The following is an 11149-nucleotide window of genomic DNA, read 5'->3' as shown; positions in this document are numbered from 1 at the left end:
TGAGTAAGCGCTGCAGCTGCATACTGTTGCGCATCAAATGGAGAAGAGGAGCTGCTGCACTGACTGCCCCTCTCTCCTCTGGATTAACGAGTAAATGACACCATTCAGACACTGAGCTCTGATCAGCTGCTTAATACTGTTTCATCCCAAATAACACAGTTTGTGCGTCTCTCTCACAGACGCACAAATTGTGGATTCACATAAGTGAGCACGTATTCTTTAGATAATTTGGTACTTATATTCAGGCAGCAGGAAGCTACTGTTCCATATGATGTTAGAGTGACACAAATATATACACTTATTGTTCTTAAAACTTTATTGGTTTCATAAATATGACTGAAACCTTTTTCTAACTACTAAGACTTGATGGCGCTTGATTTAAACTGTGCTTGAATTGTTGCATTTGTCTAATTTTTTCATATAAATGTTGCCAAGCTGCAAGTTTCCTTTGGGAAAATTGACATAATTGGGAAATTATTCAAAACATCACATGTAAATGAGGCACTGTGAACAGTTTCTGCATTTATTCAATAAAAGGCATCGTTGATATTAAATGTCAGAGGGGTCAACGGTCAAAAGGTTAAGGGTGAATGCAGTCCTTTCTTTCTCCTGTGTGCAGACGTGTCCTTTTTAAATCACAAAACTTTTTTTTTTCTTTTTCTTTTTCAAGACGCTGGTCGATCAGCCGTCCATCATTTATCATGTAGGAACACTCCGCATGTTAATTGTCTGGGGATCGTCTGTGTCTCCAACAAGCAGAGAGATGTCCTGCTATTTGTTATTCATCCTGCCCCCTCAAAGTTAGTCCCTGGTTTTCCTGGTTAGTAGTGCAAATGCATTACAAATACACACACAGGCTTATACTAATCCTTGTGAAAACAAAGCGATATATTTTTTCCCAGTGCAGGTCATGCGTGGGATGTTCATCAGCGTGTTTATCGGGATTAGGAGCATTTCAGCCAAAATATAACCTCTAACGTCATACTTAACGCTCGCTGCTCTGAATGAAAAGATGAAGGCAGGGCAGAAACACGCAGAAAGATGACCGGCAACGTGATGAAGAAACTGGTCACCAGTGTTCCTTCAGTGACCATTCCCACCACTGACCCATGACCTCTTGACCCCTCTCCCTGACCTCTCAGTGGGTGGCCCTTAAAGTGACCAGCAAGGACTATAAAGCAAGACTGGCTGCTGTCAAATCAGGTCTCTCTTGTTTTTGCTTTTATCTTCATCATTTTCTCACTCTGGCTGTTTATTTCCAGGCTTTTAAAATTTGATTCCAGCATTTCAAATGTTTTTTGAAATGTATTTATTAAATGTGTATAATACAAGTGTTAAGTTGCAGCCTGGGTGGATGTCAGGGCAGGATTATGCCAACGCAATGTCAGAGAAGTAGAAAGCCTAAGAAGGCGGGCAGCCATGTTAATCATAAATCTTTATCTTGCAATCCTGCCTCGCACATTCGTCCTTCATTAAAAGACGGCACCGGGGATTAGTGCCGCTAAACCACAGAGATCTGGAGAGAAAAATGAGAAACAAAGTAGCAAGTAAACAAGGCGTGTTAATGTTGGTAGTGTTTAAACGATGGATTCTGATGAATATATATGCTTAAAAATAAAACATTTCATCAAGTAGTAAACAAAAGAAAAAACAGACTTAATTGAACTTTCAGTATTTTAATAACATCAATTGTCCCAAAGGAAACAAGACTGAAAAGAAAAACAGTCATATGTTGCAGTTTCTTTACAATTTTAACCTGAGAATTACAATTTTTGCTTCTCCGCGATCCCCTTTGCAAACCTCCACATTACAGAAAATTTAAAATAAAGACAAACAAACAAATATCTCTCTCTTCGGTCATTACTCACAGAAGATCAGCTTGATCCCCACAAATGAATGGTTTCAAGTGTGAAACTTGAATATAATGGAACAAAAAACTGGACACAAAACAAGGATAAGATATTAGATGGATGAGTCTAAGTGACAAAGAAAAGCTTGGACTACAAATATGTACAAATAAAAACAAAAAAAACAAAAACACACACATCAGAAAAAAATTAATTTACACCATCTTAAATTAACGAATAAATTAAAAATACTTTATGTGGAATAATATCTGGTGTTACCAAAGCTTAATTAGAAGTGCTTATTTTACAGTACCCGGGCAGCTGGACAGCAGCAGCCTGCTATGTCCTTATATCATTTGGTAAATGAGTTTTGGAAAACAATTTATTGGTTTAAGTCAAATATTTTCTAATACTAGCAATGCTGAGTAGTGCTACTCTACTGTGCAAATGTTCCACAAGTGTTAAAAAACAAACTATTCTACAGTGCTTGACTACCAGTCTGTCTACTGAGAGAGAGCCAGCTTCTTTAAATCAGCCTGAGTGTTTGTGAAGGACGGGACTCCATCCTTCAAGTCGTACTGAAGGCTGATGTGGAACCGATCCTCCTCAGTCTCTGTAGACAGATGTAATCTGTCGGGGAGGCATGTGCGGTGGATGATAGGAGTCATATGGCCCCTCTAAGTGTACATCATATCCGGTATGTGTATGATACAGCACCTGCTCCACAGGGGTGGGAGAGTAGCGGTGGGAAGGTGGGTAGTGAGGTGAAGGCTCCTGTTTGGGCACCAGGTTGCTACTGATGCTGAGAGGTGGTGTAGGCGGGCCGTCATATGGAGGGGTTCCCACGCCACCAGCATTGTACTCGTTTGGTGAGTGATTCTCATAGGGTCTTCCCTTCATCGCCCTCAAGTGAAGCAGGTGAGCTGAGTCAAATGTGCCATATGGGGGACTTGGCAGTCCTGGAGAGGAGTAGCTCACCATGCCACCAAGTGTAGGTGGTGGCCGACCTCCATGTCTGTCTTCAGGCCTCATCCCAGGACCCGGAGCTGGTCCCATCTGTAAGCAGCCGGCAACCAGGTTGGTCGTGGGCTGTGACAGTCCCTTACACAGCGTTTCCATGAAAGCCCTGCTTTCTGTGGACAGGCCCCCCTCCAGAGCCTCAGACAGAGCACAGATGTAGTTGCGGGCCAGCCGTAACGTCTCGATCTTGGACAGCTTCTGTGTTTTGGAGTGACAGGGCATGATGCTGCGCAGGTTTTCAAGTGCATCATTTAGGCCGTGCATACGCGAGCGCTCCCTGGCATTCGCTTTTATTCGCCTCGCACGGAAACGCTCCTGCCGGGCCTTGGTCATCCTCTTTCTCTTAGGCCCTCGTCGTTTTGATTCATCCTCTGGTCCTTCCTCTCTGTCCTCCTCATCTTCCTCTGCGTCCTCACTCCCCATCTCTCTGGCCTGTTGGATCATGTCACCTGTTCTGTAGCTGTGCGATGGGGCCGATGGATCCCCATCAAGTGAGCTCATGTCTCCGTCCATCCACTGCAGAGGGCTGACGACCTCCTCACCCTCCCCTTGTCTAACATATGGCTTTATCATCATAGCAATCTGCCAAAAAATAGAGAATAAAGAACATCTTTGTGACACACATGCTGTAATAATAGCAGACAGTATTGTTTATTAGACCTCAGATTCATCATTGTCAAGTTCGTTGTTGTTGGTTTCCAGCTTCTTCTTTTATATAAAGCAATGCATTCAACATGAGTACTGTAATACATACAGTGACTGTACTTACACTAGGATTTGTTTTGAAATTCTATGAATGTTATCTGTTTTTCCTAAACATATGATAATACAAAATATTGGGGTTTTTTCCTAAAGTCATGTGCTGTTGAAAGTATTGCATTAAACTGGAATGTATATTTTAGGTTATTGGTCACTGAGGTCATCCTACATAAGTATTACCTAAATTCTGAATAATTTATAATGCACTGAAATATATTTATTTCTGTAATATTTTGATCAGAGCCTTTTCACATGTGAATTTGCTCCTTTTAACTTTTATTTTATTTATTTAATTTTTTTTTTTAGCACCACTAAAGAGGAATACTTAGCAGCTTTTGTTTGGACTGAACTTGGTGATTCTGGACCTGTCTCAGATTATAAGTGTTCCAGTGGATTAAACAGCTCTTCATAAATCAGCAGGTGATCAGCAGTTTATCTTTCCTGGCTTCATAATAAAGGTGTGTTAGCCATAATTAACAGCCCCACCTCCTACAAATGCTCATCAGTATTATCGTTTGTTTTTCAAGGAACATGTAATCTCTTCTGGATCATGTTTTTAATGCATCATAAAATAATTTTGTAATGACATTGCCACTAATGTTACTAATTTCTGACTGTTGTTTTAATCATGTATGACTACAAAATGTAGCAGGTGGTTAATATTGTTCAAGGATATTTTAGCATAATCTCCTAAACCTAACCAACACTATTTGGTTCCTAAACCTCACCAACGGAAGTGGAAATAAAAAATCAAAAGTTTGCAAATTAAATGAAAGAAATTAAGTATAAGACCAAGTATAAAAATCTAGTGTATTTCTGTCACTGTTTGCTTCTCTTTGCTGTAAGATCTTTCGATTAGCGAAAAAATACTTTTCCTGTTCTTTTCATCTAGAAACATAACTTAACTTACTTCCCAGAAAGATTGTCTGTGAAGGTTCTCAGTCATCCAGGTCATCGTAGTCAAAGAAGCTTGCAAAGAAAAGCGTCTGGACTTCTTTAAGTTACTTGAAGACGTTTCACCTCTCATCCGAGAAGCTTCTTCAGTTCTAAGGTCAAATGGTGGCGATATCTGGGACTCTCCACCATTTGACCTTAGAACTGAAGAAGCTTCTCGGATGAGAGGTGAAACGTCTTCAAGTAACTTAAAGAAGTCCAGACGCTTTTCTTAGCAAGCTCCTTTGACTCCCAGAAAGATTATACGATGTTAAGGTTGGGGAAGGTTAAGGGGTGAATTAAGGGGTCTGATGGCCGTGGTAACCTGGGGTTAGTGAATACAAGTCTTAAGTCACAAGGAATAAACATCAATAACCTTTAAAACCATTATTTTTGCACAAATAAGTCCTCAAACGGGCCGACGGTTTCAGCACCGGACAGTTCCTGATGCGCGCTTCTCAGCCTCATGTACTTCTGATTGGCCAAACATTACAGCTGCAGAGAGAGGTGATGGCTTTTAATGCTTTTATAGCTACATGAATTTTCCCCTATATGTATTATCTGCTTTACCCGTCTTCTCCCCTTCCCTTGTTCTTTGGGTAATCCCGGTCAACTTGTGAACTGGTAATGCCCCAGCAAGTCACCGACAGGACTTTAATCTGGGCCATCACAGGATTTACTCCGTGGATGAAGCAACGACCATGGGATTAAATGAAAGATCGACATCCCGCAGATCAGTAGCCTGACAGAGGGCTCAGTCTGAATTCAAATAGACATTTTCAAAGGCAGAAATATTAATGTCTCCCCACAAATTGCGTGCCTAAGCAGTTATTGCTGAAGTATATTAAGATAAGCCTTTTGTACTTTTTTCATTAGATATATTAATTTCTTGTTGACTTTACGTGCACTTGCTTTAGTTCAAAATAAAATCCCTATGCCAAAAAAATCTGGTACTCTAAACTGAAAGCAAGTTGCCTGTAAGATACATTAAAATGTAAATTACGTGTAAACAGTGTGTCCACACTGACTCACTCACATGTGAGACCCGCAGAGCCTCTCTCGGCTGCGCTATGAAACATACCGGTGCTGATGTGTCCCGGGACCGCCTCAGGAAGTCTGTCAGATGATATTTGTCCTTTCTCCACGGATCACAGCTCGGTCACACCGTCCATCAAGCAGCGCTGAAGTTCAGTGGCGTCTCCTTGTGCGGAGCTGCTCAGCCTCTCAGTGCGGGTCACTCTGAGGGGGCTCCGGGTTTTAACCTTCACGTTAAAGCTCCTCCTCTTCCCACTCCCATCCAATTCCTGTTCACGCGCTTCGGCTCGCGCGTGGCCGGCCCGTGGCTGTAGCCCCTGGAGCTCAAAGACTTGCGCGCACGCGAGCGCGTGTGTGAGAGATGTGCATAAGCTCACTGAAATTGTCGAGACAAACAGGGGAGGCCCGGGCCTTTGTTGAGGCGCGAGGGCGGCCGCCAAATCCGCAGCACGGTGTCAGTGAACGGAGGGGAGACGCGCTCGGTCGCGTGAGCCTAACTGTATGTGACAGCTCGGAGTTGCGTGTGAGCAGGTGTTTGAGCCATTCCCCTCGTCCAGCATAGGCCCTTTGCGCTGTGGAGATGAGGCTGTTAAACAAGTTCACCTCAACTGAGAGGCCGCTCTGACCAGAAGGGGTAAGTTTGGTCTCCTGAGGTGTGCGCTTAAATGAGCAATGTGACTTCGAGACTCGCTCCAGCCCCCCTCGTCCTCTCTGCGGGACATGGGTGTCTGAATATTGAGGCTTAGCACCATAACCCACATTCACTGACAATGAATGAATGTCTTCGCTTATCAGAATTATTCAATAGCTGTAAGTTAACCTTGAATTTGAAAAGTCCAGTAATTTCTTTTATTGCATTGAACTTTTATGTCAGTAGTTTGAGCAAATTGCAACACAGTTTTCACTCTGATTTGCTCAAAAAACAAAAAATTATATGGATGCTAGCTCTATTCAGTGTTGACCGCAGAACCTGCTGTATCGCTTCAGCCACGTCACTCTATTCAGTGATGGGGACCATGAAACGTGGCTGAAAGTCTTAAAGACAAGGGAATATGATGAGGTATACTAATGATTAGATTAATAATGATTAATAATTAATAATGATTATACAGATTACATTAACTTTTCAGCTGACTAAGAATTACAACTAAAACACTTGTGACTGTATATTTGACATTTTATTCGACTAATATACAGGTAACGTCAAGTAGGTGGCAAATTTCACACAATGATTTAAAGTCATATTATTTCAAGGAAAGAAAATGTTAGCAATCCAGATGTAAATAGACGCATGCTCATAACCATCCAAAGTTCTCCAAAAAGTGAGGATGACAAATTGTCTTGCTGATTGTTGTCATTTTTCTAAACTGGAGAAAAGAGAGAGCGTGAGATTGGGAATGCTGTACAGGGAGTGCAGAATTATTAGGCTAATGAGTATTTTGTCCACATCATTCTCTTCATGCATGTTGTCTTACTCCAAGCTGTATAGGCTGGAAAGCCTACTACCAATTAAGCATATTAGGTGATGTGCATCTCTGTAATGAGAAGGGGTGTGGTCTAATGACATCAACACCCTATATCGGGTGTGCATAATTATTAGGCAACGTCCTTTCCTTTGGCAAAATGGGTCAAAAGAAGGACTTGACAGGCACAGAAAAGTCAAAAATAGTGAGATAAAGTATTCTGATTCTGATTCTGATATCTTGCAGAGGGATGCAGCAGTCTCAAAATTGCAAAGCTTCTGAAGCGTGATCATCGAACAATCAGGCGTTTCATTCAAAATAGTCAACAGGGTCTCAAGAAGCGTGTGGAAAAACCAAGGCGCAAAATAACTGCCCATGAACTGAGAAAAGTCAAGCGTGCAGCTGCCAAGATGGCACTTGCCACCAGTTTGGCCATATTTCAGAGCTGCAACATCACTGGAGTGCCCAAAAGCACAAGGTGTGCAATACTCAGAGACATGGCCAAGGTAAGAAAGGCTGAAAGACGACCACCACTGAACAAGACACACAAGCTGAAACGTCAAGACTGGGCCAAGAAATATCTCAAGACTGATTTTTCTAAGGTTTTATGGACTGATGAAATGAGAGTGAGTCTTGATGGGCCAGATGGATGGGCCCGTGGCTGGATTGGTAAAGGGCAGAGAGCTCCAGTCCAACTCAGACGCCAGCAAGGTGGAGGTGGAGTACTGGTTTGGGCTGGTATCATCAAAGATGAGCTTGTGGGGCCTTTTCGGGTTGAGGATGGAGTCAAGCTCAACTCCCAGTCCTACTGCCAGTTTCTGGAAGACACCTTCTTCAAGCAGTGGTACAGGAAGAAGTCTGCATCCTTCAAGAAAAACATGATTTTCATGCAGGACAATGCTCCATCACACGTGTCCAAGTACTCCACAGCGTGGCTGGCAAGAAAGGGTATAAAAGAAGAAAAACTAATGACATGGCCTCCTTGTTCACCTGATCTGAACCCCATTGAGAACCTGTGGTCCATCATCAAATGTGAGATTTACAAGGAGGGACAACAGTACACCTCTCTGAACAGTGTCTGGGAGGCTGTGGTTGCTGCTGCACGCAATGTTGATGGTGAACAGATCAAAACACTGACAGAATCCATGGATGGCAGGCTTTTGAGTGTCCTTGCAAAGAAAGGTGGCTATATTGGTCGCTGATTTGTTTTTGTTTTGTGTTTGAATGTCAGAAATGTATATTTGTGAATGTGGAGATGTTATATTGGTGTCACTGGTAAAAATAAATGATTGAAATGGGTATATATTTGTTTTTTGTTAAGTTGCCTAATAATTATGCACAGTAATAGTCACCTGCACACACAGATATCCCCCTAAAATAGCTCAAACTAAAAACAAACTAAAAGCTACTTCCAAAAACATTCAGCTTTGATATTAATGAGTTTTTTGGGTTCATTGAGAACATGGTTGTTGTTCAATAATAAAATTATTCCTCAAAAATACAACTTGCCTAATAATTCTGCACTCCCTGTATATGCAATTTAGGAAAATAGCACCACATGCTCTAACAGAGGGGCTTAACATAGTTTACAGGGTAATCTGCAATTCCAAACTATGTGCTTTCACTTTATATTCATTCCCAAGTCGACCACCTTGCCCCATGCTCCTCCCCCCGCATCTTTTCCTGTCCTATTCCACACCTGCAGCCTGAGATGGGAATAGCAGAGCTGGGTCTCTTACATCCCCAGAGTGGAACCGGCAGGGGAATATGATAGCTGAGGCCTCGTGTCCCCGTTGCATATGCTTGTAAAACATTTTGTAACAACCTAGCAGAATAAATTTTATTCATTATTCTTCTAAGAGCTTTGATCCAAACTTGAAAAACTTCTCTCTCTTCTAGCCTGTTAATAATTCTATTTAAATGCAACCTACTTGCAGTTTTTATCCGATCTTTATGTTCGACAAGTGGTGCTCGTATGTATGCCATGATGTCCCCTGATCCCTGTGTGCTGGCCACACATGATGAAGTCCTGCTGCAGATGGTCTTTGCTTGAACATATATCATATTTTAACAGTCTGTGGCTCAGATGCTCATCTATTCTCCACTGGCTGCTCAGCCCACTCAGCATGTTCGCATGCTCAGAGGACTCCTCACCTTCTCTAGGTATGAGACGGGAATTTGTTTTAATAAAAAAAAGAAGGACAGATAAAACTTCACTTCAGTACACACACAGACATGACCTTCCTCTGAATCCCCAGTGTTTCTGTGTGTGACAGTGGGGAAAGTGGGTTTTGTCCATCTGTCATACTGGAATTCCATAGAGAGATGCCAGCGCCGCAGCATGAAGACAGTGTGTCTGTTTGTGTTTGTGCGCGTTCTCATGTTTGGGGATGAGGATAGAGCCCATGTGTAGCCTTTAAAAAGTTTTTTTTTTTCTCCATATGAGAAATGTAATGTGAACATGTAATTTGATATGGCCGTAGGTTGTATCGGTGCACTGAGATTGTATCTCTCACTTTGCACATGTCAGTATCCATTTCAACATCTATACCAGCGGTAACAGCAATAACAATACGGTCTTCAAATTGTTTGGAAAACGTACAAAACAACACCAGAGAATGAATGTTGTTCTGTATTTCATGGTCCCCCATCAGCTTTAGAAATGGCCAGTCTTCTAAGCCAAACTTGAACCTCCCTCCAGCCCAGGATCGACCCTGGGGAGACTGGGGTGATGGTGACCATGTGTCTTTCTACTAACCATCTCACTGATGGACCCCACCACTGGGTAAAATACACGCCCCTCCCCTCCTCCTCCTCTCCCTGTGGCTGAACCCTAAACCCCCTTAACCCTTTCCTAAACCCCCTGCTGGCCCCCTGTTGAGCGTGCTCATTGGCTGACCGCCTTCAGGCGTCCGTTTTCCACAGGCCCATTGTCTGGCCCCCATAAGCAGCTTTGTTTCTGCGTGTGCAGCTGGGCTAGCCCGCTCAGCCATTAGCCGCAACACGCGAAAGAGAGAGCGGGATAATATAATTACAAAACAAAAGTCAGGTGGCTCACGAGATGTGCCAGGAGAAGCCCATTTGAGGGAGATGCGAGGACACGCTGGCGGGTGGCCAGCTATAATTTGATTATGAAGTTGTGTGAGTGACAAAAGAAACAATTGAATCTTTTTTTTCTCCCCCTTTTATTTGCCCCACTGTGATTTAATTTGATTCCACTGGGGCTTAAAAAAGAGGGCAGAGTGAAAAGAGAGGAGATTTACTCTTCTAATTTCCAGAGCCACCAGCAAAGAAAATGTAATATGGTCTGACAAAATAGCAAGAGAAATTCTTCCCTGGGCGAACTTTATTGTCATGTTGCTGCAGCACTTTGACTACATGTGAGGCCTAAATCAGATGAATTGCTGAAGGCTGAGTTTTCCTGCGGAGTGACTGGTCTTGTGCTCTTGTTTTGCATGAATGCACACAGACTGGTGGACAATGGGATCAGTGGCAGATCCACCTCCTGTAATACTTTCTTTAAACAGGGCAGCAAGTGTGTCCCCCCTGTTCTGTCGGCAGACCAGAATTTATCCTGTTAGTCACCCTAGATGAGTGAAAGAGTAAAATCAACCCCCATACCAGCTGGACACACACATACACATCCATTTATAAAGGCAGAAACGCACAAGCACACACACACACACACACACACACACACACACACACACACACACACACACACACTGGGGAGTTATACACACTGGCAGCTTTATGGACAGCTGATAAGAACAGGTTTAGCTGGTGGTTACTGTTCAGAGCAGGTCAAGCAGAACAAGATCTGTTAATGTCTCTTTGTTTCTATAGTTCATACTGCAAAAGACTGCATTTTGTTTTCTGTTTTTTTGTTTTGCTCTTACATAAGACAATAAGCAATTGTGTCAAGTGTTCACACGCTCTTATGACTGAACGGTTAGTGTCAGCGTTGTGCCCGCTCACGGTGTGTAAACGCCCATTTTTTGCCCCATTAGGCACAGCTTGATCGTGCCCCTGGGAGATCGCCACATTCTCATGCTCCGAGAGACTTCTCTGAAAGGTTTCACTGCAGATTAA

The 11149-nt window shown here is 42.8% G+C and overlaps 1 protein-coding gene across 2 annotated transcripts; it reads right to left on the bottom strand.

Moving 5' to 3' along the window:
- Positions 1-1696: 1696 nt before the first annotated feature.
- On the bottom strand, positions 1697-5781 carry LOC146669836 (neurogenic differentiation factor 4-like). 2 transcript variants are annotated; one of them, XM_085407921.1, is made up of 2 exons: positions 5641-5781; positions 1697-3449 (listed from the first exon to the last, which is right to left on the bottom strand). In XM_085407921.1, the coding sequence occupies exon 2, from the start codon at positions 3441-3443 to the stop codon at positions 2454-2456; it is 990 nt and encodes a 329-aa protein (XP_085264047.1). In that variant the 5' UTR covers positions 3444-3449; positions 5641-5781; the 3' UTR covers positions 1697-2453. The 2 variants fall into 2 exon arrangements, with proteins under 2 accessions (XP_085264047.1, XP_085264048.1); XM_085407922.1 differs by having other exon boundaries at positions 5596-5773.
- Between the last annotated feature and the right edge of the window lie 5368 nt (positions 5782-11149).

This window comes from Rhamphochromis longiceps, linkage group LG5 (genome assembly GCF_057381845.1).
Source record: "Rhamphochromis longiceps isolate RC_006_pf linkage group LG5, R_longiceps_female_GT1.1, whole genome shotgun sequence".
Classification (NCBI taxonomy): domain Eukaryota; kingdom Metazoa; phylum Chordata; class Actinopteri; order Cichliformes; family Cichlidae; genus Rhamphochromis; species Rhamphochromis longiceps.
This window is presented reverse-complemented; position numbering and strand designations above follow the sequence as displayed.

Excerpts from the sequence above, each read along its gene's own strand:
- LOC146669836 (XM_085407921.1), bottom strand. The coding sequence starts at position 3,443 with ATGATGATAAAGCCATATGTTAGACAAGGGGAGGGTGAGGAGGTCGTC.